The sequence below is a fragment of the Apiospora marii genome (genome assembly GCF_038362585.1).
Source record: "Apiospora marii strain CBS 49790 chromosome Unknown utg000005l_segment0_segment0, whole genome shotgun sequence".
Taxonomy (NCBI): Eukaryota; Fungi; Ascomycota; class Sordariomycetes; order Amphisphaeriales; family Apiosporaceae; genus Apiospora; species Apiospora marii.
This window is the reverse complement of record NW_027117377.1, coordinates 3161928-3185468: the sequence shown is the minus strand read 5'-3', so window position 1 is coordinate 3185468 and position 23541 is coordinate 3161928. Positions and strand designations below refer to the sequence as shown.

The following is a 23541-nucleotide window of genomic DNA, read 5'->3' as shown; positions in this document are numbered from 1 at the left end:
CCATCAGACCGCGGGGTAAAATTTGAAAAGCAACCCCCACCAAGCCCGCCAGCCATGGAGGAGGACAGGCTCCAGACTGATCTCGGCCATGCCGCCGACATCGAGGCTGCCGATGCGCCGGCAGAGCCCGCGCCAGCGCCAGAGCCTGTGCAAAGACAGCCCAAGAAGAGATTTGTCGGCAGGAAAACCGCAGCAGCCGGCGCAGCTAAGAATGGCAGCGCCTCAGTTGAGGATAGCGGGGCAATCACAGGTACTACTACAACTACAATCATCACACACCATATACCATACCCGGGGCAACGGACAACCACCCCTGACTCTTAAAATCGAAAGAAACCCCGCCCTGATGGCGGTCGTTACTTAAAAAAGCAACACTAACATGATTCATTCACAGTCTCACAGCCGAGGAGGGCCCCCAGGCTCCTCAACTCGGTCCCGCCGGAGATCCTGAACGATCCCGCGCTGCAGGAGGCCATGGCCCTGCTGCCGGCCAACTACAACTTCGAGATCCCCAAGACGATCCACCGGATCCGGAGCTCGGGCGCCACCAAGGTGGCCCTGCAGATGCCCGAGGGTCTGCTGCTGTTCGCGACCACCATCTCGGACATCCTGACGCAGTTTTGCCCGGGCATCGAGACCCTCATCATGGGCGACGTCACGTACGGCGCCTGCTGCATTGACGACTACACGGCGCGCGCCCTGGGCTGCGACCTGCTCGTGCACTACGCCCACTCGTGCCTGATCCCCGTCGACGTGACCCAGATCAAGACGCTCTACGTCTTCGTTGACATCGGCATCGACGCCTCGCACCTGCTCGCCACGCTCGAGCGCAACTTCGCTGCCCCCAAGACGCTGGCCCTGGTCGGCACCATCCAGTTCAACGCGACCATCCACGGCACCAAGTCGGCCCTGGAGCGGGCCGGGTTCCGCGTCCTCGTGCCACAGATCTCCCCCCTGTCCAAGGGCGAGATCCTCGGCTGCACCTCCCCGCGGCTGCCCGACAGCGACAACGTCGACCTGGTACTCTACCTCGGCGACGGCCGCTTCCACCTCGAGAGTATCATGATCCACAACCCGACCATCCCGGCGTACCGGTACGACCCGTACTCGCGCAAGCTGACGCGCGAGACGTACGGGCACGACGAGATGCAGACCCTGCGCCGGGACGCCATCCGGACGGCCCGCGGCGCGACCAAGAAGTGGGGGCTGATCCTCGGTTCGCTGGGCCGCCAGGGCAACCCGGCGACGCTGGGCCTGATCGAGGCCAAGCTGAAGCAGCGCGGCGTCCCCTTCGTCAACCTGCTGCTGAGCGAGATCTTCCCCGGCAAGCTCGCCCTCATGGACGACGTCGAGTGCTGGGTCCAGGTCGCCTGTCCCCGCCTCAGCATCGACTGGGGCTACGCCTTCCCCCGGCCGCTCTTGACCCCCTACGAGGCCCTCATCGCGCTCGAGGAGCGGCCCGACTGGGGAAGCGGGCCCTACCCCATGGACTACTACGCGCGCGAGGGGCTGGGGAGGACACGACCCCCGGTGCCAGTCAAAGCCACGTAGAATAGAAACGCAAGAAGCGAAAACCTCCAAATCTGAAGAATGAATACCCGGCCAGTTTTCATGACATAAAAGACTGATGAGATCGTACTACGTGGTTCCACACCCAAGCGAGTAGGGGTTCAGCCAAGAACAATAGCATCTTCCCTATACCCCTGACTAGACCCCGTATACCTGGGGGATGGATCCACTAGAACTAGGCATATGACCGTTAAATCGAATGTTGTGTTATGATTTGCTGGGTCGAAATCCGGTGCAGGATTGGTTCATGACTTGACTAGTTATGTACAAAATCCGTGCGTCGTCACTGTCGACCACTTATGTAGTTTTCAACGCCTCGTCTCCGCCTGTAGCTGTGCTTTACCAACACATGCCGGGCCCCATAACCAGTCCGTAAAATCTATAGAGTATGTAGTCATTAGTGTCGGGTTTACCCACAGACACCTCGTGCTTCTTTCATTGCTCATATCTTAGGAAACACAGCTTTCCTCTAAAGGAATACCACACTCCACCTCAAATTCTCCCCACACAAGAGAGAATTGGCTGTTGTCACCATCCATCTCCCCACCCTCTGCCCTCACGTAGAAAGCCGAGGCACTCGTCAACCCCCGCCATTAGATACTAGCACCTGCCGTGGGGTTCTCGTGCTTCGCTGTGCTGCCCTTTCCTCGCCATGTGCTCACAGCTGGGATGTCGGCCGAGAATCGCTGCTCCTCCGTACCGTACGCTCTAGGTGTCAGCTTGATAAGAGTGTGCAGGGGCACGTTCATCCAAGGGCTCGCAGACTGGTCCTTCTTCATGAAGTAGGCGTAGATGCATCTCAGGATGGCTTGGTGCGTGACAATGATAATATCTTCGGATCGCTCCAGCTCCATGATGATAGGCTCCAGACGAATTACAACGTCGCGGTATGATTCGCCGCCGCGATACCTGTAGTTGTACTTGTCCTCGTCACGCTGAACAAAGTCTTCCGGGTATACGTCCTTGATCTCTTGGTACGTCATGCCGTCGCAAACACCAGCATCGAGCTCATCGAGCGCTTTCCACTGCAGCTGGTTATAGTTCTCAGGGAGAAAACGCGCAGTCGATATTGTCCGTTTTAACGTTGAGGTCCATACCGTCAGGGGGCGATCCTCCTGTGGGGAAAGTCAGTAGTGTTACTAATAATGGAACCGAGTACGCGGCATCGCATGACTTACACCAACGGAATCGCGAACCAGCTCCGGCAACTTCTGAGCGTATTGGTGCCCTCGGGTAGACAAGTCTGCGTCGCCTCCTATTCTACCGTCCAAGTTATACAATGATTCGCCATGTCTTGACAACCACACCGACCGGGGTCGAATATGCAGGTTCATCAGATAGTATACCACCCGGCTTTGCAGGTAGTCTCGTATGCGGTTGATGATCACTTGGCTGCCGACGTCCATGATCTTGAGGTATGTATAGTCGTTCTCGTCGCCATCTTCGTCAAGGGACTTGTAGACCTTTTCGTAGTTCTTGATCCGGGCGTGGAAGTCTTGGGCTGCCTGCTCGGGGTCTTGACCTGCGTAGTCGGGGCTAGTGAGCTTGACGTCGCGAATGTTGGCCATGATCATCGACTCGTCGTCACACTTTGACTCGACGAATAACACCTCGATGCCCTCCTTTGTGCATGTGTCGAGGACCCATTTGCGGCGCTCCTTGGTGGAATTGGTGGCATCCAGGATTCCAATGACGCCGCCCTTCCGGAACCAGTCCAGCATGTCGTGCATGGCCGCCTCGGCGGCGGCCCGTCTTCGTTTCTCGCCCTCGGCATTGCCCAAGTCAAAAAAGTCTGCGGAGGGATGAGGAGCTTCGGTTCGCCGGTAATTGCCAACATTGAATGTCTGGGCATCGATTGAGAGCCATTGGAGGTAGCGTTGTGCTGGAGAACGGGTTGGGGTTAGCTCTATACTCCTCAGGCACTCCCATGCTTTAGCGGGACAAGGGAGAAGCAACAGAAACTGTGTACGCACCTTTTTGCGCAATAAAGCTCTTGCCACGAGCTGGCAACCCAACCATAACCACACATATCTTGGTGTCTTCCACCTGCACGCCTATGCCGTTAGCTCGAGGAGCCATGTTTGCCAAGTTCTGTGTAATATCGCAATCTGCAGCAGCTCAAGGAACCATATAAGGCCAAGGAGTTTGTAACTTGGGTGGTGAGGCGCGGGCACGAGACCACAATGATCAATGTTCAGGCTAAAAGGCGCAAAAGTGACCAAATAAATGAGTTGGAGAAGGAGCTGGTTGTCCAAGAAAAGGAGTAGAAGCAAGGTGTATGGTGTCCTTGTACGAATGCAAAGTACATGTAAACTCTAAACGTAGCAAGCCGTGATATACTGTAGCAGTAAAATCCGATCAGACCATCCCAGGCGTCGTTCGACGATGGCTGCTTCTCTCCTGGCAAGAACGCTGCACCTGACGGGTAAGATGGCTTGGCTAGTGACAAGACAGGAAAGTCTATGCAGAAACGATTCCGTCACCTCGGGTATCCTAGGGGTAGGGGTGGAAAGTGGCTTGGGGGGGAAGGATTGGAACATGGAACACATGCAGCGGAAAAGTCACTGGACGGTGGAAGCTGCACGGCAACTGCACTGGCACTGCAACTGCCTGCAACTGCAATGCGCTGTGGTGCGTGTCTGGTGCGTGGGCTGGAAATTCTCAGCAGCACTGCAATTGGCAAATGGTACAGCGGGGTGCCGGTGACCAAACTCTTTGGTAAGGCGAAAATCCAGCGGCCACTGGCATTACTTGAGCGCAGAATTGGGGGGCTGCCGGCTATGGAACACCCCGCATCAGACCCAATTGAAGCCGAATAAGCTCGCATCTCAAGGGCGATTCCGGGCCTGGGGTCTCCACTTCCCTCTAGAACTGAAGCTGCTTCCCCTGCCCCAACGCCTGGTGACGGTGCAGCACGGGGAGGCACGAGACCAGCCGCCTGTGACCAGAATTGGGTGCTGAATGGAAACGGAAAAGAGCGACAGCCACATGGGATACTACCCAATCTGCAGCCTTTGATCCAGGGGGAAGCAAATCTTCTACTTTTTTTCTTCTTCTTCTTTTTCTTCGTTGGCCACAATCGTAAACCCCATCCGTTGCATGCACCCCAGCATCGTGATTGTGTAGCAAAGTAGACGATCAAACAGATGAGGACGGAAAAAATTGTTCAGAGCGGGAACGACGTCATGCAATGGGGCCGTTTAGATGGACTTTGCCCTTTTTTTTTTTCGTCGCCCAAGATCCAGTTGCATTACCTCCGAGTAATGGCAGTGGTTTTGTGACTAAAGTGGTGTGAACCCCGGGTAAAAGGCGGCCAAGTAGCCAGGTTTCTAATAGAAGCCGCATCCCGAGGCGCGTTCGTTCGGGATTCCAAGGAAGAAAAAACGCAGGCAGAGGCTCGGTGTGACCGAGCAATGTTCTCCAAGTACCGTGTCTCTCCCACTTGAAAAATCGGGTTGGTGGTTGATGTGCATCGTGTAGATGTCACCAGCAATTGCACCATTCTCGTGCTGTCCACTGTTTTCTTCCTTCCATTCGGTGCACTGGCCTCCAATAGGAAGGAGCCTTGGATTACACCACAGTGCGCCCCCCCAAGACATATATTGTACGACACTTGTCGTGTAAGGGGGGGTCTGCTATCCAATATAGCCAGGAGCTTGATTGCGGCGGACAGGTGAGCTGTCGTTTCCTAGCGGGAAGCCCCAAAGACTCTCGGATTCGAACCTCCGGGGGACTAACCCCGGTTCTGCGCATACAAGGAAGCAGAGATAGAAGCATTGAGGGTCCCATTTGTGGCGAAACGCTTGTAAGGCGCGGGCCGACGGCCGACTCGACCGTCGTGTCTATCTCGCCGAGGACGACAAAGGGGGAGGCGCCACACGGCATCGTGAAGCCCTACCGCCCCACGAGCTTCGGGAGTAGCGGTGTGTGTGTATGGTGTGCGTGAGTGGCAGCGTGGGTGAACGCCGGCGCCGCCCCCCAGCCTAACGAACATTCCAGACGACCCCCCTTGGCTTGGACTTGGCCCGGGCTTGGTCGTCCTTCTTCACCGACTACTATTTGGGACAGGCTGAGCTGAAAGAAAGGAGACCTGGTCGAACTTGCCTTGCTGAAACTCCACGTATTGCCTCGTGCGCGGGTGGTCGGCGCATGGCCCCCTGCAGCTACACCTCGCATTTCTGCTGCTTGTTGGGTTTCTCAAAAGGCTAGGGTACGGTAACGGATTCGAAGAGGCCGGAACACTGTCTGAAATGATCACGGTGGCAGTGCGGGGGTTGGAACAATAGCTGAGGCGACTTTTACTTAGCACTGCGGCATACTTTGGTGGGTTGAGGAGAAGAGAATGACCGACGGCTCGTGGACCGAAAAGAGAGAGGGAGCTCGGGAGCCAGATCTCAAGGAGCCAAAGCCGCACCAGTCATGATCCAGCATTATTGAAACGTTTTCTGCCCGGCATGGGAAGCTTATCAACACGTGGAGGGCGCCACGACAGAAAAATAAGCCAAGACATTGAGTTGAACCTGCAAAGAGCCAATGTACTGATGTACTGTAGATGGTGCAAATCCGTTGGATCGATTGATCTTGGTTTCCGTCGGCAGAGCGCTAGTCTCAGTCCAACTTGTTTCGACTATCCTTTGGATAATCGATGAAGGAACCAAAGATGGTTATGACGACGAGATAGAAATCTGCACGAGTCTATTCATACGGCGCAGTTGTTGGATCTGCGGATCGCGCGGGCTACCATCATCCCACCAGATCTGGCCTGCTATCTCGCTCCCTGTCGTTTTCGTGGGGGCATGGGGGTTTCTTCTTCTGGGTAAGCCTACATACTTACGTGCACGGGCCATTTCATACTCAACATCCAACTGATAGGAAGAGACCCTCCTGCCTCCCTTCCCCTTTCCAGAAGTCTATCAGTAACGTTCTCGCGAATACACATCAATTATTCCCGCTGCAATCTCAAAACCAACGACAACATTCTTCAAGAACGTCAAGCCTAGTATATAAGGCCCATCCCTTCCCGATGTGACGCCAGTCTACCGCCATCCCTCTAATCAGTGTCCGTAATCAAAGCTTACAGGCGACCAGGACAACTCACCTGGCACATGCCTGTTCGTGGATCAACCACATCGTGGTTGATCATGTCGACTGGATTGATATAGAATGGCGAGTTCTCCAGCTTCACTGCAAACCTCGGCGGCGTAGCATGGCAAGGTACGAAATGGCTGCCGTAGTACCAGATGTAGGTTGCAGGAGGCTGGAACTGGCTATTGACGGTGTCGGCCACATCTGTTTTCGTGTTAGCAACCATATCTGGCCGGGAACGCATTGTTCTCACCGGGTGGCAGGTAGGCCAATGTCGTAGCAGTGTCGAGCACCAGAGGATAGCTCTCGATTATCTCAGTCTTTCCGATCTTGAACCCGTCGAAGACAGCTGTATAGTATGAGGGCTGGTACTCTGCAGCTTTCTTATTTGCCAAATTCACCTGGTCAGGGTTAGCTAACAACGCTCTAGAACCATGCAATCTCGGTCTCAACTTGCAATAAGTAAATCAGTCTGCATGTGGTTGGACTTGTTGAGATTGACTGGCGGCAAGTGACCCAAGCTGATAAAGCCATCAGACGAATTGCGGTTGATTGCTAGAGACCAGTACGGGTCCGCAAGGCCGTCCGTCACCATCGAAGTAAAAAGGGGTGAATATTCAAGAGCGTTCTCATCACTTGTGTCATTGAGATCATTGCCTGAATACGCCGACGTCAGAGCAGGATAGGCCATTCCGAGCATACCACTCGTGATATTATCCCCGTGCCATGTTCCTTGTGTGGCAATCGCCATCTCTTGATTGTGAACCGTGACGTTGGCAAGCGTGACATCCATATAGCCAAGTTTGCCACTTACTGCGGAACCATCTTGGTTCTTAATGGCAAAATGCTGGTCGTGGATTGGGCCATGGGGAAACCCGGTTGCGCCATACAAGCCCCAGTCACATTGTGATCCCATTGACGGATCGCTCGCGCTATTCAAACACGTGAAGTTCTTGGCTCTGACCCAAGTGTCAGACCCGCCGATATTCAAGACGAGGTCGACAGGAGAGCCATTCACAACTACCTCCACCGAGTACTGGGAAGCGCTGTAGTCGACAGCACTGACGTTGCCTGTCTGGAAGACGCCAGGTGCAGCATCTGACCGCAGGTTCTCAGCAAAGAACGCCGCGGCAGAAGGCTGTTGGTGCGAGTGGTTTTTGGGAAGGCGCTTAAGCTTGACGTTATTGCCATGCTTCCTGGTCACAGCCACCCTCGGTGCACTCGAGAAGGGCCGTGGCCGGCGGACCTCGACTCCAGGGATGGATAGTGAGGGAACAATGTCGGTTTGTAGAATGGGCTGACGAGGCAGCTGCGAATTCGAAGGGAGGGACAGGCAGCAGCCCACAAAGATGAAGAAAAGGGGCAACATTCTGACACTGAATAGAAGACAAGTGGCTACTCTTGTTGAAGGACTCAAACAAGACTGCGGTCTGAACACTCTGTTGCTTTTACCCTCTGCTAGAAATCATTGATAAACAAGCGTGATCAAGATCGAATCAGGAGCATGAGGAGGGGACAAAAGACTAATTGTAGCTACGTGTCTTTCCCAGTGACTAGTCTGATTCAGTGTCGACGATGAGTGCACTTTGCCATTGACAGTTGAGGTAACCACTGATTGAACGGATACATGCAGTTGTGTCTGCCAGGTTCCGCTCCTGCCGGCGACCATACATCGGGGTATATTGCAGCAAACATCACATCGGCAAGCGTGGGTACAATTTAGCTTTTGAGAAGAAGGGAAAACTGCGATTCGGAGATTTCAGTGCCTTTACAAAACTAGCCACAGTGATCAGAGGTCTCTTCTTGATTACAGGTCACTTACAGGATATACATTTCTTTCCATGGCTGAATGATCAACCCGGCAACCCAGAACGGGCAATGGCGGCTTCTGTTGGCTTACATAGCAGAAGCTCGAGCAACTTTACCCCGACACAGGATAATTGGAAAGGATGCTACTGCGCATGCCTTACCGATCTCCGTAATGGATGGTTCCATTTGGGTTCCATTCATGCATGTTACCTGCCGCAAACCTGGGAACCTTGCAGAACGCGGCTGCCGATCCTGCAATCGAGCAGTTTCAGGGGTGACGTGCATAGACTGGCTCACTGGTCGGGCCGGGCCTGGGCGCGTTCGTTAGAGAATCAAAAGTAGGTACCTGACCTACAACTAAAGCGCTTCCAGCAGCCTAGATATGTAGCAGTCATCAACAGCAGGGTCAGTATTTGAGCATGAACGAAAGACATCTTGGCTTTCTGAGGTCTGCGTGACAGTACAAGCGAAATTGGGTCTCCCATGGGGCGCTTTGATTGGCAGACTGTAGGGTGGATCTCAGAGAATCGATCGGTGTGAAACATGTTTCGTTATGATATGTATCTGTGTGATATGTACGAGAACGAGGTGATGGTTTATGATTCAATGATAAGTAAAAGATAAATGTAAAGGTAGGTGGAACCCCGTCTATAAGCCGCACGCTTGACAATGCGGGAGAGGGCAATCGAACGGGTGGGAGCTGTCACGCCAAACCTGACGGCCAGGGCACAGGGTTCCAGGGTGCAGGATCTTGGTTGCAGGCACCTCCTGTTGGACAGTTCGGGCTTCGGCAAGCTGCCCAATTGGGTGTCAAACCGTGGCGTTCGGGTCCCAATGTAACGCTTCAGCAACCATCCCTGTCATTTCCAACCGATTTTAAAGGCGATTCTGGCATCCAACATGACGGGAAATACAGTTCACCCGCCGGATGGGATAATTGCACCGTCGGGTGACAGCTGGTCTCCCTTTGATTACTTTATTATTCTACCGACTCCGTTGGCCATTTGCGCACCAATTCGGCCGTGCGCTGTCCCAGGGAAGGCATGTAAGGGTTTCCAGTGAAGCAAGGGAAAGAAAAGAGCCGAGGTCTGTCTGAAGGGAAGGGAAGGGCCACCCCACGAGCTGGTTACCGAATTCGTGGGGTGAGCTCGTTAGTGTGCAGCTCAATCTCAACCCCCCAACCAGCTGAAATGACATGGACACATTTGCATGGACCCTGCAAATATTTGCATTGATGACTTACACTTACAAAAAGGCGACTTGGGCTGTTGACATTGTTAGATTCACGTTGAAGGATTTTCTACTTCATTCCTGCGCTTGCATCTTCGGTTCCTTTATTCTGCGTAACAGCATTGTCAATTGATTCCGTCCCCACTCTCCCCGGATCAGTCACCGTGATGGCCTCAAATCAGACGGTCTCCACTAGGCCGGACCCCTTGGCCAGTATGACCGAAATTGGCGAGTACGTTTTCTACTATGAGCCGGTGGCGGCTCCTGAAGTGCAGCAAACATCGTCATCCGCTACAGCCGCTAGCAGCCGTGACCCGAAGCTTGTCGTGATAGCGAGCTGGATGGACGCACAGAATACGCACATCGCCAAATACGTGACCAGATACCAAACACTCTACCCCACCTCGCGCATCCTACTCGTCAAGTTTGTCTACACGCAGATGTTCTGGGAGTCGCGAGGCATCGAGGCCGTGCAGCCTGCCGTGTCGTATCTCTGCTCCCAAATCAAGGCAAACTACCTAGCTGCGTCGCCCGAGCGGCCGCAAATCCTGCTACATGTCTTCTCCAACGGTGGCATGGCCAGCACCAAGCACCTCCTGAGCTCCTATCGCGAAAAGACAGGCCAGACGTTCCCCCTTCACTGCGCCATCTATGATTCCTGTCCTGGGTTGTGGACCTACAGCGGGGGTTACAACGCCATCATGGCAGGTATCCCCAAGGGCATTTACCGCTGGCTCTTTTCGCCCTTCCTTCGCATCCTGAACTTCTACTTTATGATCATGGTCAAGGTTCTGCGTCGTCCCTACAACCTTCTCATCAACGCCGACTTCCACAATAACATGGCAGAGGTGCGCCAGTCGAACCGCGCTTACATTTACGGCCAAAAGGACAAGATGGTCGAGTGGACACATGTAGAACGTCATGCTCGGCAAGCCGTAGACAAAGGCTACCATACTCGCACAGAGCTATTCGCAGATAGCCCCCATGTCGCCCACTTGCGAACTGACGAGCCTCGGTACCTGAGAATCGTGAGAGAGACTTGGGAGGAGGCCAGCAGGAGGAGCATCGGATACGGTTCCATAATATGATACCAAACCGACCGTGGTTCGGTGATGAGATATGTATTAATAATGACTAATGAATTACGCGCATTATTTTGATGGCTTAGATCTCCCAGATTCTGTGCTTTGGCGAGTTGATCAGTTTCCGGACTGTGGTATTTCGTGATTTTGTGTAAGTAGACCTTGGTGCTCTTTCCACAGTGTGACTGGTGATCGTCTTGGATTGGCTAGGAGCGACACCGACTATCGTCACGAAACAGAGTTCTCGAAAACCCAGATTAATTGAAACATGAAAAATCGAAAACCCTGTTCTGCTTTAAGAAGTGCTCAATTCCGGAACAAAGAGAATCAACGACACCCTGCAGTCGCAGTTTCCCACAACAGACATACTGTTCCGCTCTTCGACAAAGGCATTGTCCGCCGACTAGGCCAAAGTGTTTACTGGTCTTCTTTATATATTTAGCGGTATCTTCCCGTTTCTTTGATAAGCACCAAACGCCACCGCACGTTTTACCTGCTACGAATCTAGAAAAATCCTTCATGCAACACTTCCTGCAAATCCAGCAAGCGACGCATACACACGCACAACTCATTCGACACCATGTCGGTTCAGAACCCTCCTCAGGGGGGTGGTGGTAGCGGTGGAGCGGCAAACCAGCAGAACAAGGTAAGCTTCTCCGTCAAGATAGACTACATGGTGGCTGCCCTCCGGGATGACATCCGAGAAAATTGGGAAATCGGGCAGTTACCGCCGCCCCTCATGTACCCGACGGCAACGGTCAATGAAGCTTACGTTCCAGCGTTCGTCAGAAGCTATATCGGACAACTGATCTACGAAGCGGACGTCGCCTACCATGGCCACAGCGACATCGCGGCGTGGAAGAACCGTTTCAAGGACGTGACGGACGACCCCCGCGCCTGGATCTGGCGCGTCGAAAACACCAACTACGGTAGTGCGGCGTCGCCGCCCCCGGCGTGGCTGCGGAGCTCCATCCCCCAGGGCAACCGGTGGCTCGGGGTTCGCATCGTCTCGCCGGCCATGTGGGCCAGAGACCTGGAGAGTATCCGGTACGTGCGGCACATCGTGCACTCGCTCAACCACGGCCTCCAGCTCCATGCCCCGGAGGGCTGCGGCATGACCGTCTCGGTCGGCATCGGCAAGCGGGCCTTCTCGCTCACGGAGCTGAAGCGGCTCGCCGCCGGCTTCTTCGTCACGGGGCCCCTCCTATCCACCCTCCCGTACGTGGCCCGAACGTTCAACACGGAGGGCGCAGGGGGCGAAGGACAATGGATCGTGACATGCAAGCCCAACGCGTTCATCTCCACACTGGCGCAGGAGTTCATCCGCACGGGCGCCGCGTCCAAGTTCACGCTCGACCCGAACAGGGACATCCTGGACCCAGAGAAGCAGCGGTTCCCGTTGGAGCGCCGCATCATCCCACGAGGCGCGCTGGAGCGACCGCTATATCTGAGCTGGACGGGTACGATACCAGCGCCCGGCGTTCGTGCGGCTCAACACCGCCACGTCGCCCGAGGCGATCGCGGCGATGATGGCCTCGACGCCGGGCGAGTCGCCGCCCGCCTGCGACTTCCGCCACTACCAAGCCAGCGCTCCCAACGACCGTGACCAACAGCAGCAGCCACGAAAGACGACGATTGCTTGTCGGCAGCTCGCCGCCACGACGGACGCCGACAGCGTGGCCGTGTGGTGTTCCCTGGTCACGAGCCTGGCCGACGCCTTCCTGCGGTTAGATAATGCGGCAGACTGGACAGGTTTCATCTACTGTTGCGAGTATGCCGAGGTTGTCAGGATTGGGTACGATGTTCTCGACCTGCTGCATACGTTGGGCAGGACTGACATTGCCGAAAGCATCCAGCGACGCGTTGTCGAGAAGCCCGACATGGTTTCCTGGACAAACCTACCGACAGAGGACTAATCGTGACGCTCCACCCGCGAGATTCATTCTGGTGGACTCGGTTGCACGGTAAGTCTAGATATAGAGGGTCGCTTTTGGGGTTCGTGATAGGATAGTAAGTATTCAACAAGATAATGAGGAGGTAAGTTGCCTTGTACAGCCAGTGTAGTCAAATGCCAGGTAAGACTTTCCAACACCACATTGCCACACTTGTGAAAAAGAAAAAAAAAGGATATATCACGTATCAGCATGCTTCATCACTTCTGGCCCAGCGACCTTCCAAATACCAACTTTCTCGTATATGCCATCGTAGCCTTCCTTTAGGATCCCGAATCATTGTTCCATTGTCATCCTATAATTATCATGCCGCAAACATTTTTACTCTCCCGCCGCCTTTGCCTCCCCAATCTCCCGCTGCTTTTCCTCTATGACCCGAACGACGTCCACATAGTTCCCCATTTTGGCCTCGGTCAGGGCGTCTCTGTACTTCTTCCGCCAACGATCATTCAGCTCCGGATTCGTGCGCTTGTTGATGTAGCGGCTCGCCTCCAGGGAAGCCCCCGCATCCAACAGCAGCTTGACGGTCGCGGCGTCGCCGGCGATCGCCGCGTGCTGTAGACACGAGCGTGGGGACTTGTCTGTCTCGTTCGGATGCGCCCCATACTCCAGGAGAACGCGGGTGGCGTCGGGCGCCCCGCGGCGGCTGCTCCAGAGGAGGGCGGCGTCGATCATCTCCAGGAAATCTTCTTGCTGGGTCTGCTTGCGGTGCTCCAGCAGCTTCCGGAGTGTCTGCGGCTGGTTTCCCGCCGCGGCAACGAAGATGGCCTTCGCCTCTTCGTTTTGCACTTCCGGGCAGAAGTAGGGTGGTTGCAGGTAGAGCTGGACGATATCGTCGTGGCCCATGTAGGCGGCAGCACCAAGGGGAGTTTCCCCGAGCACTAAGTCGGTGATGTGGCGGAAGGTAGGCTCGTAGGGCAAAGCTCCCTGCTTCAGGAAGAATTGCAAAACGTCGAGGTGGCCGAAGGCAGCGGCAGCCCATGAAGGTCTCCCGAAGAATGAAGGGGGATCGGAGCCCCTGTTAAGCGACTCTACCATAGCCACGTCTCCCATCGATGATGCTATAGCCAGGCTGTTCTCCCATGTACCTCCTTCGAATTGAGTCTTTTCATTGCTTTCTTGTCCCCACAAGACTGGGAGAACGGTGGAGCTTGAGCTTACCGCCAAGCATAGACATGCGCTGAACTGTATTCTCTCGACCTGCTTAGGGTCAGGATCTGCCGAAGACACAGCATGCTTCACAAGCAAATCGCAACTTTCGCGAATGGTGATGATCCATGGGTGGGTATCAGGTCCATCCGTGCGAACCCGATGATGTAGATATCGTGCGATCACAGTATAATGCCGTTCCACCCTGCTAAGACTGAGAGGACTTTCGGCAATCTCATCGATAGCTCTCGTCGAGATCACGGCATCGAGGACTTCGTTTGCAAATGTGTCTGCTGGTCATTAGAGGCAGGGTACATGATATACCCAGGCGGCAATCAAGGAAACATACGGCATACAAGTCGATTCGTCATGGACTTTCGCAGCCCTTGCTCTTGCACCATGAACAAGACGATGTTTTTAAAGACGTCCAAAGGGAGTTCTAGGAGCTGCATGTTGATGGTGTTCGTTCCCAACAGGACTGTATCAGTGCAGTCAATGATGAGATCTAAAGGCAGTGTATGTGGAGGTTAGCAAGTGAGTGAGCGAGGGACGTGGGTTTGAGATTGGGTTGGTGGGGAAGCAGTCGCTTATATTAATCAATCCGATACCCGTGGACATTGGATGTAGTAATTGCAGGGGTATCTACAGGGCTGAACTGCCCCCACCCGACTGTGCTAACCGACATTGGCTGGGCGAAGATAAAAATAAACCCAGTATCCACCCGTATGTAGATCTCACCTCGAATTTCCCTAACCGTCAAGCGAGGAGATGGTGATTGGCTAAGCTAAGCAACTCTATTACAGTCGGATCTCCGAGTTGTAATATTTATACATCAAATGATTTTCATCTCTGTTACGAGTGGGTGCATCATTGAGTTTATGAAAATGTATATATGACTTCAAATAACTAAAATACAGTGTGTATAATATGCAGGAATCAGCTATCTCATCGTTAACCTATAAAGGAAAATTCTACAACTCCTTTACGCCTTATGAAACTCCATGTTCATCGCCTTGGCGTCATCCGCCCAAACCACAGTGATGCTGTCAAGCTTGTAGTCCTTGAAGAAGCCCGGGTTGCGCCCGACGGTGTTCAGGTATGAGTAGTTGTTGTCCAGGCCCGCGAGGATCTTGAACTGCTTGCCCTCCTCGCCGTCCCCGTTCTTGAACACGACCGGCCCCTTGGCGTCGCCCTTACCGACCGCCTTCAGCGCGTCGGGGATGATGACCTTGGCCGCGTCGTTGATGACGTTCTCCGAGACCAGGAACACCTTGTCGGCGGGCTTGTCGAGGACCTTCGCGTCCTGGGCGCCCTTGTACACCAACTGCGCCACCGGCACGGCCTTGGTGTTGCCGTCCGGGTTGAGCTCCAGCTTGCCGTCGGCGTCCTTCACGTTGTCTCCGTTAGGCTTGAGCTTGTACCGGTTTCCGTCATACTCGGCGTGCCGGTCGTGTGCGACCATGGCCAGGTATTCTTTCCCGTCCTTGGTCACTCGACCATAGCTCATCTTGGCTGCGGGATCAACGCTCTGATCCTTGGACTTGATGTAGTAGGTGGCCCAGCCCTCTTCTTCGTGGAACCCGTATTTCTTGTCGAGCCCCAGTGCCGGGATCGAGTCGTCAGCCCCCTCGGGCTCCCCCTGCTTCTTGAACTCGTAGTTGCCGTAGCGCTGGCTGTAGTCGGTGCCCTCCTTGGGGCTGGCCGCCAAGTCGATGCCCTTGCCGCCCTTGGTACCCAGAGCCACGGGGTCTGGCTTCTCGCCGCCGCTGGCGCCACAGCCTGTGCCACGGCACCAGATGTCAGGGTCTTTGTTGCTGGGCTTGTCCCCGGCTCCAATGTGCACCGGCTGTTCGCCGCTGCCTCCGCCGCCGGAGCCCTTCCCATCGGGTGAGCCGATACGAGCGGGCGAGCCGTCGCCGTCGCCACCGTCTCCGCCAGGGGTGCTGCCTTTTCCGCCATTGCCGCCCCCTTTGCCGCCCCCAGCACCCTCACCTTCACCGCCTTTACCGCCGCTACCTTTGCCACCGGAGCCGATGTGGACGGGCTCGACTACCACACGAGCGTGGAGGAAGCCGTCATTTTTATATACTTGGGAGATATCGTTAGCTTGGTTTTACTTCATACGGCGATGTAAAGAGTCCTTTCCGATGCGTATACATCCACGGAATCGGAAGAACATCGAAGACGTATCCTCCTGAGTATCTCGAGTAAGGGGTACTATGGGGCTTTATCCATGTGCAAATCATGTTGAGTAGTGAGAGACGGCAAGGGAAGAAGAAAACAGCACTTACAAGCAACGGCATCAGACCCGGGAATTGCTCTACCCAAGCCTTCTGGGATACTGCCTAGAGCAGCGAGACCAAGGATGAGGTTTCTAGCGTTGAAGCGCATGATTGATAAAAAGGAGTGAAGACAAGTAAGTAACTAAGTATACAGGAAAATGACTGATGCGGATAGCGGGTGAGATGCAAAGGGGTCTCGGGCATGCCTATCGGAGTGATTTCGCGCATTTATAGATCTGATTTCTAGTCTTCAGGAAGTAATATAGTATCCGATCGCGGTCTTGCAGGAGTTTGAGGCGCAGTTGAGCTGGTGGTTCCTGGAATTCGCACCCCAGATCAGTATAGAGAGTGCGCCTACCCCACATAGGCACCAAGATGGCATTGAAATTATACCGGGGGATCACCGAATTCCTGTTCCATGATTTGGCCACCGTTCGTGCCCCTCGCCCCTCAGGTGTATGATCTATAATCATGTTGTAGTAATTAACAACTTCATGCAGGTTGCGCGAAGGATCTCGGTACGAAGACATTGGAATCGATTTCCCTGCAAGCCTCGTGAGGAACAACCAATTTGGGGGCCGATCTTCGAAGGCGCTGTGATCAAGAGCATCGGCCGACGACAAGAGCTTCTCGAGCTGAAGTTGATCCTTTGGAGGCAGGTACCATCAAGTTTGATACATGTAGTAAGCGCGCCAGCCCCCACAGCGGCAACCACCGTCGACAAGCTACTTCTGCAAGGGGCGCCTGCTGTTTAAATCGGACGACGCCATGTTTCAGCTCAAAATTGCCAGGCCCTTTCCCGCGCTAGCTGCACTAAAAATATAAGACGTCTAGAACCTGCTGAAAGCTTGATTCGGAGCTGAGTTACCTAACCCAGCAGAAAGAGCTGCACCGTTGGGAGTGCCACACTAGGCAGACGTTTTTCAATGGGACGAGATGATATCGTAATGATGGGGAGTTCGTATGTATTGACAGTCAAGTAAGCCCCCAAATTATCTCCGTCAAGTGGTCTGGTTCTTGGTGACTGCATTGAATTCCTTCGGTGGCAGAATAGGGATCAATGAACGATGCTGTAACCGGTTATCAACGTAATAGCTATTGAGCGATGCCAATTTCTCAATGAAGTGCGACTCCGAAGCCCTTGGCATTCTGTAACATCTATGACTGTATACTGTATTGGTAACTGACAATTCCTCTCCCGGTCAAATCTAGACTCCATCTATACTTTCCGACGCGCTAACTCAAAGCATATACATAAAAGTAGAAACCAACAAAGTGGCTAGGTACAGGGAAGAAGAAAGCGACCCATTGGGCGAACCCATGGACGGCTTGGGCTCATCGTCGGTCTGGTTCGCCACGCTGTCCACCAGCCTAAGGCAAGTGAGCTCCGCCTTGGCCTTGCCGTCCTTCTCCAGGACCGTCATGACCGGGGTGATCCCCATGAGCACTTGCGACAAGGCCTTGGTCGTTCGGTCCGCGAGGTAGTGACGCTCACTGTCGATGAGGAACAGGTCGTAGCCCTGACCTGTAGTAGCCCGGCACTGGCTCTGGTCCACCATCTCCAGGCTCTGGTTGCCGCCGGCCAATGCTGTGGACGTATGATAGGTTAGCGTTGACACTTTCACTCTCCTGTGGGAGATAATATTTAGGCTAGATGGCGTGACTTACGTCGTGAGATCACGGGGCCCCATGTGCCTTCTTTGACGGAGTTGCACGACGAAGGAGGCTTGCTCATCAGCGCGTCTCGTAGTTGATGGCAGGCCTCCGAGTCGCCGGCAAGCTTGGCGGCCGACTCGGCCTGGCGGACCAAGTCAGACACGCAGTCCTCGCTCAGTGCGTCCGCGCAGGTGAAGCTATTCTTCTTCTCCAGCGGCACCGTGAGGTTGGCGGAGACGCCCTCGAAGAAGAGCGCACAACCAGCCGTCTCGTTGTCGAACCGCAGCGAGGGCGGCGTACCTGATAGAAGTTCTTGTCCAGGGCCATGGCCGCGTCTGGATGGTCGCCATCTTTCGGGGCCTCCTGGAACCCGACGGTCCAGGTCAGAGGTCTGGTGTCGAGGGTGGTGGTGACGTTGGTGATGCCCAGGGCCTGCAGCGTGGCGTTGCCGACCTTGCACTGGGCGACGTGGTATCCGTTGGTGGGACACCTGACGGCATCGCAGCCCAGCAGCTCGGCGGCGGCAAGGTGCTGGAACAAGACAGGCACCAAGGCGACTGGGTATAGGGTACTGGCGGCTGGAGAACGCATCTTCGCTCTTTCTCTCTTTGGTTGCCTGTCACAAAGACTACAACAGTGTTGACGGGTTAGGGGGTATGAGTTGAGCGACTCGTTAGATGCTGCGCGAACGGGAAAAATTGGGAAGAGGAAGGCGTGACAAGGAAGAATGAGGAAAAGAACACAACAAAGGACGGAATGAAGGGATTTCCAATATCTAGCGGCCTATTCTAATCTGAGACGTAGTTCGATTACAAATACTGGCATTAAACGAGTGCGATCCCGTATAGTTCGCAGTTCTATTCTTGGGGGCAGACTAGTAAGTCGGGCTGTAAGGCTGGATGGGATCTAAGCCCCCTCCCTCCCCCCTGACCCGCCCCTGGACCCCACCGGCATCGAATAACCTAAAAGAGCCTCCACCTACTATACCGTCCAATTTCAACTGCATCCTGGAGGAACTGGTCAGCCGTTATGAGTTGATATCAGGGCTAGTAAGCTGCCCGAATAGGAAATTGTTTTCGATTGCTCGAGTCATGGGAGGACATCTGTAGGAACACGGTCGATATTGAGATGATCACTTCAAGAAGTCATGTACTGGGCTAGGACTTGTGGTGGCATGTCCGCCTTTCCATGATAAATACGGCGGCCGATCTCCCTTGATATTCATGAAATAATCACCAAGGCAACTCGAAGAGCCATCCACTCCTTGTATCCAAGTCATCTGCCCATTCCCACAACCACACACTCATTTGCCCCTATTAAAAGTACATATTATCAAGACCCTACTCACACACTCTCTATTCTCTACTCACGCACATACACATCTTCGCCATGGCCAACGTAGCATTTAATGTAATCGGCCTCTTGCTCGGGGTCGTTGGCATGGCTCCCATGCTCAACTCGATGCTGCCCGACAAGTCCGACCGAGAGACGACCATCCGTATCGGCGTCGGCACCAGCATCAAGGGTTCCGACACGACCGGCGGCAACACGCCCGGCATCCGCATCTTCGATGTCATGGGCCGCGACCTCGGCGAGGCCCGCGGCAGCAAGAAGGTCATCGCCGACGGCGGCTTCAAGGACATCGTGGTGACGGCCAGCTCGGACAAGCAGGGCCGGCAGGCGCAGTACCTGTCCGTGTCCAAGGGCGGCAACGACGCGCTGTGCATCTCGTACATCTCCATGACGTGGCCGGACGGGCAGAAGAAGGCCTGGTACGGCGACGTCGGCTACCAGTGCGGCGGCCACTGGTACAACTCGCAGACGCTCATCGGCGACGACAACTACCAGCCCAAGTGCACGTGGATCGACGGCGACAAGTCCAACGGCATCACGACGCAGGGCTTCGGCATGCACATCACCGACTTCACCGCGACCAAGGAGCGCGCCGCGGCCTACGCCGACGACCAGGACACCATGTGCAAGAGCAAGCCGCGCTTCCACCTGTACGACGACCTCAAGAGCGACTACTTCCTGCCCTACTTCAGCCCGCCGCTCGAGTACGACAGCAACCTGGTCGACAAGGACCGCAAAAAGGTCATGGTGGACGGCGCGTCGACGGGCAAGCTGCCGCCGCGCAACAAGGTGCGCAGCCCCCGCGAGCGCCGCGACATCATCGCCAAGCGCCACCTCTTCCCCGGCAAGCTGGTCACCAGCCCCAAGACGGCCCACAGCGCCCGCGAGCTCTGCGAGAGCGGCAGCTCCCTCGGCCCGGACTTCGTCTCCTTCCACGAGAACCTCTTCTGCGACATGTCCGAGAAGGAGCTGTGGCCCCTGTGCTCCGCCAAGGTCACGAGCGGCTGCTTCGACGCCAAGACCAACACGATGGTGGCTAAGCATGTGTCTCGTCGCGACGAGGTCACGGGGCGTGCGATCCCGGTAAAGGAGTATCAAGACGTCGCCGCTTGGTAGATAGCTGCGATGAGTAGCGCTGGGTGGTTTCCTTTCTACTTTCCTTTTTACTTTCCTTTGCCTTTCGGGAGGTTTTCTTTTGGCTTTAATGGGCAATGACAGCGAGTTGGTTGTGTACTTGTGGTAGGATATGGAGTTTGATGTCAATATTAGTCTTTCACATGAGTACGACTGCGTATGAAGGCCCCTTAACCATTTGACCATGTTTAAATGGAAGCAACTGATCATATTTAATGCGCACTTCTGGAGGCCACGTAGAAGAGCCGAATCACCAGTTGCTGTTCAAGTAGCAATATGTCGTTGGGCTCCGATTTGGCTGAAGAGGCAGCGTCGCCTGCTCCCGATGACGTACAGAATTCGGCCATGGCATTCCAGTCGTGGTCAAGGTATTGCCGCAGAAGCTCATCGCCTTGGAAGGATGTTCGGTAGTTGTCAGAGCCTTATGTGAGATACCCCTACACTGTGTCAAGGATATCCGGCATCGAATGTATCACTCTAAGCGATGCCTATTTGATCTGCACTTGGTTTTAGGAGATATGCCATCGTTCGGCTTGTTAAGTAAACATGCAAGTCAAAAGCTCTGAAGATGAGAATCAAGGTACTCCAGATCAGACGATAACTATCACACCCAACAATGGAAGCATGATTCAATGATAAATTGGTGTAAAAGCTAGAGTCTTCCATGTCCTTTTATTTGATCTTCGACTCTTCTCCCCAGTCAATCGTCCCATTCATTTCGATTATCTGATCATCGGTCTAAGCCAGCACTATTTGGTTCAATGTTATGACCAGCAGCCAACTTGATAACCGGGCATGGAAGCCACAATAAACGTGGAGAACGACACTATTTATAAAAAAAACATCCAGACCACCCCATAACAACCAATCTGATATGGACAACCTACGATCACAGCGCTGCTTGACATTCCAACCCCAGAGAGACTATGGTTTCCACGAACAAGAAGCCCAAGGAACCTGGATCCCCATGGCTACCAGACTACCCATCCTATGGCTACTGGTTAGTCTCGAAACGCCGACATCATCGACGGCCATTATCATGAAGCCCCCCTGCCCAGCTCGCAGGCTCGAGCTGAGCTGCGCCTCCTTCTCGATCGCCCTCCAGTCTGTGCGTGCGAGCCGGTGGCATACTGACAAGGGCCGAGGCGCTAGATCTTGGCACCGCCGAGACGTGTACCACAGGTCGTCGCTGTTGCCGGACCACCACGCCCAGATTGCTTGCTACTCCGGTACCGAGGCCCGACCCCACACTGACGATATACGGCGAATAGGTCCGGCCCCGTGGCCGACACGGCTGCAGCCAGTTGCTGTGCCACATTCATTCATTCATTCACCCAGCTTGCCAGCAATGAATGCCATGGGCGCGCACGGCCTTTGAGATTGCCCATGGGACGCGTTCTCCGGGGCCATGATCTCAATGTTCGACGCTCGCTCCACGAGTCCACATTCACGTAGATGCAGTTGCAGTGCAGCTTTGGGTCACCTGAAAACTGGGGAGCGAAGTCGTTGTATGTGCAATCCCAAACTCGCCACAGCCGTGGGTAGTAGCGCCTATCCCATCGATACATCAACGTCACCGTTCTCCGACAGGAATCGAGAGCCACCGTAAACGCGACATATGTACCTACTCCGTAGGGTCTTTTGCACAAAGGAGGAGGGGAGGAGCACACACGCGACCACATGCCAAATGCGTCGGATGTTTACTACCCGGGCGCCCAACGGATGAGAGAGCATTGCCTGCATACATTGTTCGCAGCATACACTCACCCACTCAACAGAACTCATCCTGGCACTCTCTCGAGTGCATTTGCCTGACTCAACAGCACCATTGCTAGGGAGCCAAGCCGCCGGACGATCTACCCATCTCCTCTCGCTTCTCACTGACAGTATTATGTGGGCTTTAAGCAAGGAGCCCAAGATCGATCTAGACCTTCGAGGCCTGCTCTCTCTCCCCATCTACCTACATGTGTGTGTGTGAGTGTGTGAGTGATATGCACCTACTATATTACTAGCAGCATGTGCATAGCGGGATCCAGTTTGACACAGACTTTTTTTTCACGAAGCGTCGATGTTCCGCATGAACCCCTCCTCCCTCTATCGCTAGCAGCAGCCTGGCAGCAGTAGCAGCAAACCGGCGCGGGCGGGTTGCGCAACGCTACGACGAATACCACTACCGAGGTGATCATCCGGCACATCGTGAGAGGAGCAGGAGGATCTTTTTCAACGGGTTTCTCCATACCAACGCCAGAGAAGAGATCATTAGTCCGCGGGCCGTTCTCGGTCATCGGTCACGCCCCGACAGGGCTGCATGACAGCCAGATTGATCAGCAACAGGAACAGGATTAGAAGCTGACGACGGGCCCCCGAGCGTCCCGGGCGCACAATTCGAGAGAAACGGACGGCGATACCCTTTAGTCGCTCAGCTGGGGAAGGAAAGGAGGGTAAAAGTTCCCGACAACATCCAATACCACCGCTTGGCGCACCGTTCATTGGCGGCAAATGGGGGACCCTTGACGTATACTCAAGCACGCTAGAGGGAGATGTAGGATCAACCTGGTTCAACAAGTTGCAAGCAGGAACACTGTGGGCTTCTTTAGAAAAATACAATAAAAATTGCATAATGCATCGCATTCTTCCGCAGGTAAGAGTGGGTTCTGTTCTTGGGGGAACTCCTCACTCTGCTTCACGTAGTACATGCATAGTATGTAGTGGCAGTGTGGACGAACATACATATGTAAGTAGGTAGATGATCTATAGAAGTCTCCGCTTTAGGGCATTACATCTGGTCCCCATAGCTATTGCGCGCACCACCGTCTGGGACTTGCCATACTCGGAGGCCGCATGTCGTCCAACTGTCTACATGTTTGTGCATTGCCTGCGTGTCATTTGAACAAATGTACACGTCTCGTGGATTGAAACATGGAAAGCCAGCAGCGTCGTCAGTTCGTTCCCTTGTCAGGCGGGTGCAGTGGTCTTTGCTGGCACCAGCAGCTACCTTGACTTGACTTGCTGCTATCTATACGTTAAACCTATAGGAGGAAGGGTACCCGAGAATTCAGGACCCCTACGACCTGCTAGCTGCTGGTATCGGTCAATCGAGACCCAACGAGCTGGTCAGGCGACGCCAAGTTGGCACGCCGAGAGATATCAGAAGCTGCCAGCTCGATTCATATATTCAACGACTAATCGCCAGCGGCCATCGCAGACTGAGCAAACGCGCCGGGACCAAGATAAACAAAA

General features: G+C 54.4%; 9 protein-coding genes across 9 annotated transcripts; 4 read left to right on the top strand and 5 right to left on the bottom strand.

Moving 5' to 3' along the window:
* Positions 1–54: 54 nt before the first annotated feature.
* On the top strand, positions 55–1551 carry PG985_008906 (diphthamide synthesis protein-domain-containing protein; the record flags this gene model as incomplete). The annotated part of the gene is made up of 2 exons (XM_066828674.1): positions 55–250; positions 395–1551. 2 exons carry the CDS (start codon positions 55–57, stop codon positions 1549–1551), a joined length of 1353 nt encoding a protein of 450 aa, XP_066683586.1.
* Positions 1552–2162: 611 nt separating this feature from the next.
* PG985_008905 (6-phosphofructo-2-kinase) lies at positions 2163–3648 on the bottom strand (the record flags this gene model as incomplete). Its single annotated transcript, XM_066828673.1, has 3 exons — positions 2163–2684; positions 2748–3451; positions 3543–3648. The coding sequence occupies 3 exons, from the start codon at positions 3646–3648 to the stop codon at positions 2163–2165; spliced, it is 1332 nt and encodes a 443-aa protein (XP_066683585.1).
* Positions 3649–6482: 2834 nt separating this feature from the next.
* On the bottom strand, positions 6483–8023 carry PG985_008904 (aspartic-type endopeptidase; the record flags this gene model as incomplete). The annotated part of the gene is made up of 4 exons (XM_066828672.1): positions 6483–6605; positions 6668–6858; positions 6908–7055; positions 7157–8023. 4 exons carry the CDS (start codon positions 8021–8023, stop codon positions 6483–6485), a joined length of 1329 nt encoding a protein of 442 aa, XP_066683584.1.
* A 1837-nt stretch (positions 8024–9860) lies between these two features.
* On the top strand, positions 9861–10781 carry PG985_008903 (uncharacterized protein; the record flags this gene model as incomplete). Its single annotated transcript, XM_066828671.1, has 1 exon — positions 9861–10781. One exon carries the CDS (start codon positions 9861–9863, stop codon positions 10779–10781), a length of 921 nt encoding a protein of 306 aa, XP_066683583.1.
* Positions 10782–11355: 574 nt separating this feature from the next.
* PG985_008902 (uncharacterized protein) lies at positions 11356–12691 on the top strand (the record flags this gene model as incomplete). The annotated part of the gene is made up of 2 exons (XM_066828670.1): positions 11356–12255; positions 12290–12691. 2 exons carry the CDS (start codon positions 11356–11358, stop codon positions 12689–12691), a joined length of 1302 nt encoding a protein of 433 aa, XP_066683582.1.
* Positions 12692–13048: 357 nt separating this feature from the next.
* PG985_008901 (ankyrin) lies at positions 13049–13765 on the bottom strand (the record flags this gene model as incomplete). Its single annotated transcript, XM_066828669.1, has 1 exon — positions 13049–13765. One exon carries the CDS (start codon positions 13763–13765, stop codon positions 13049–13051), a length of 717 nt encoding a protein of 238 aa, XP_066683581.1.
* A 1093-nt stretch (positions 13766–14858) lies between these two features.
* Positions 14859–16267, bottom strand: PG985_008900 (uncharacterized protein; the record flags this gene model as incomplete). The annotated part of the gene is made up of 2 exons (XM_066828668.1): positions 14859–15964; positions 16168–16267. The coding sequence occupies 2 exons, from the start codon at positions 16265–16267 to the stop codon at positions 14859–14861; spliced, it is 1206 nt and encodes a 401-aa protein (XP_066683580.1).
* Positions 16268–17399: 1132 nt separating this feature from the next.
* PG985_008899 (uncharacterized protein) lies at positions 17400–18405 on the bottom strand (the record flags this gene model as incomplete). The annotated part of the gene is made up of 3 exons (XM_066828667.1): positions 17400–17746; positions 17827–18082; positions 18115–18405. 3 exons carry the CDS (start codon positions 18403–18405, stop codon positions 17400–17402), a joined length of 894 nt encoding a protein of 297 aa, XP_066683579.1.
* Positions 18406–19203: 798 nt separating this feature from the next.
* Positions 19204–20283, top strand: PG985_008898 (uncharacterized protein; the record flags this gene model as incomplete). Its single annotated transcript, XM_066828666.1, has 1 exon — positions 19204–20283. One exon carries the CDS (start codon positions 19204–19206, stop codon positions 20281–20283), a length of 1080 nt encoding a protein of 359 aa, XP_066683578.1.
* Between the last annotated feature and the right edge of the window lie 3258 nt (positions 20284–23541).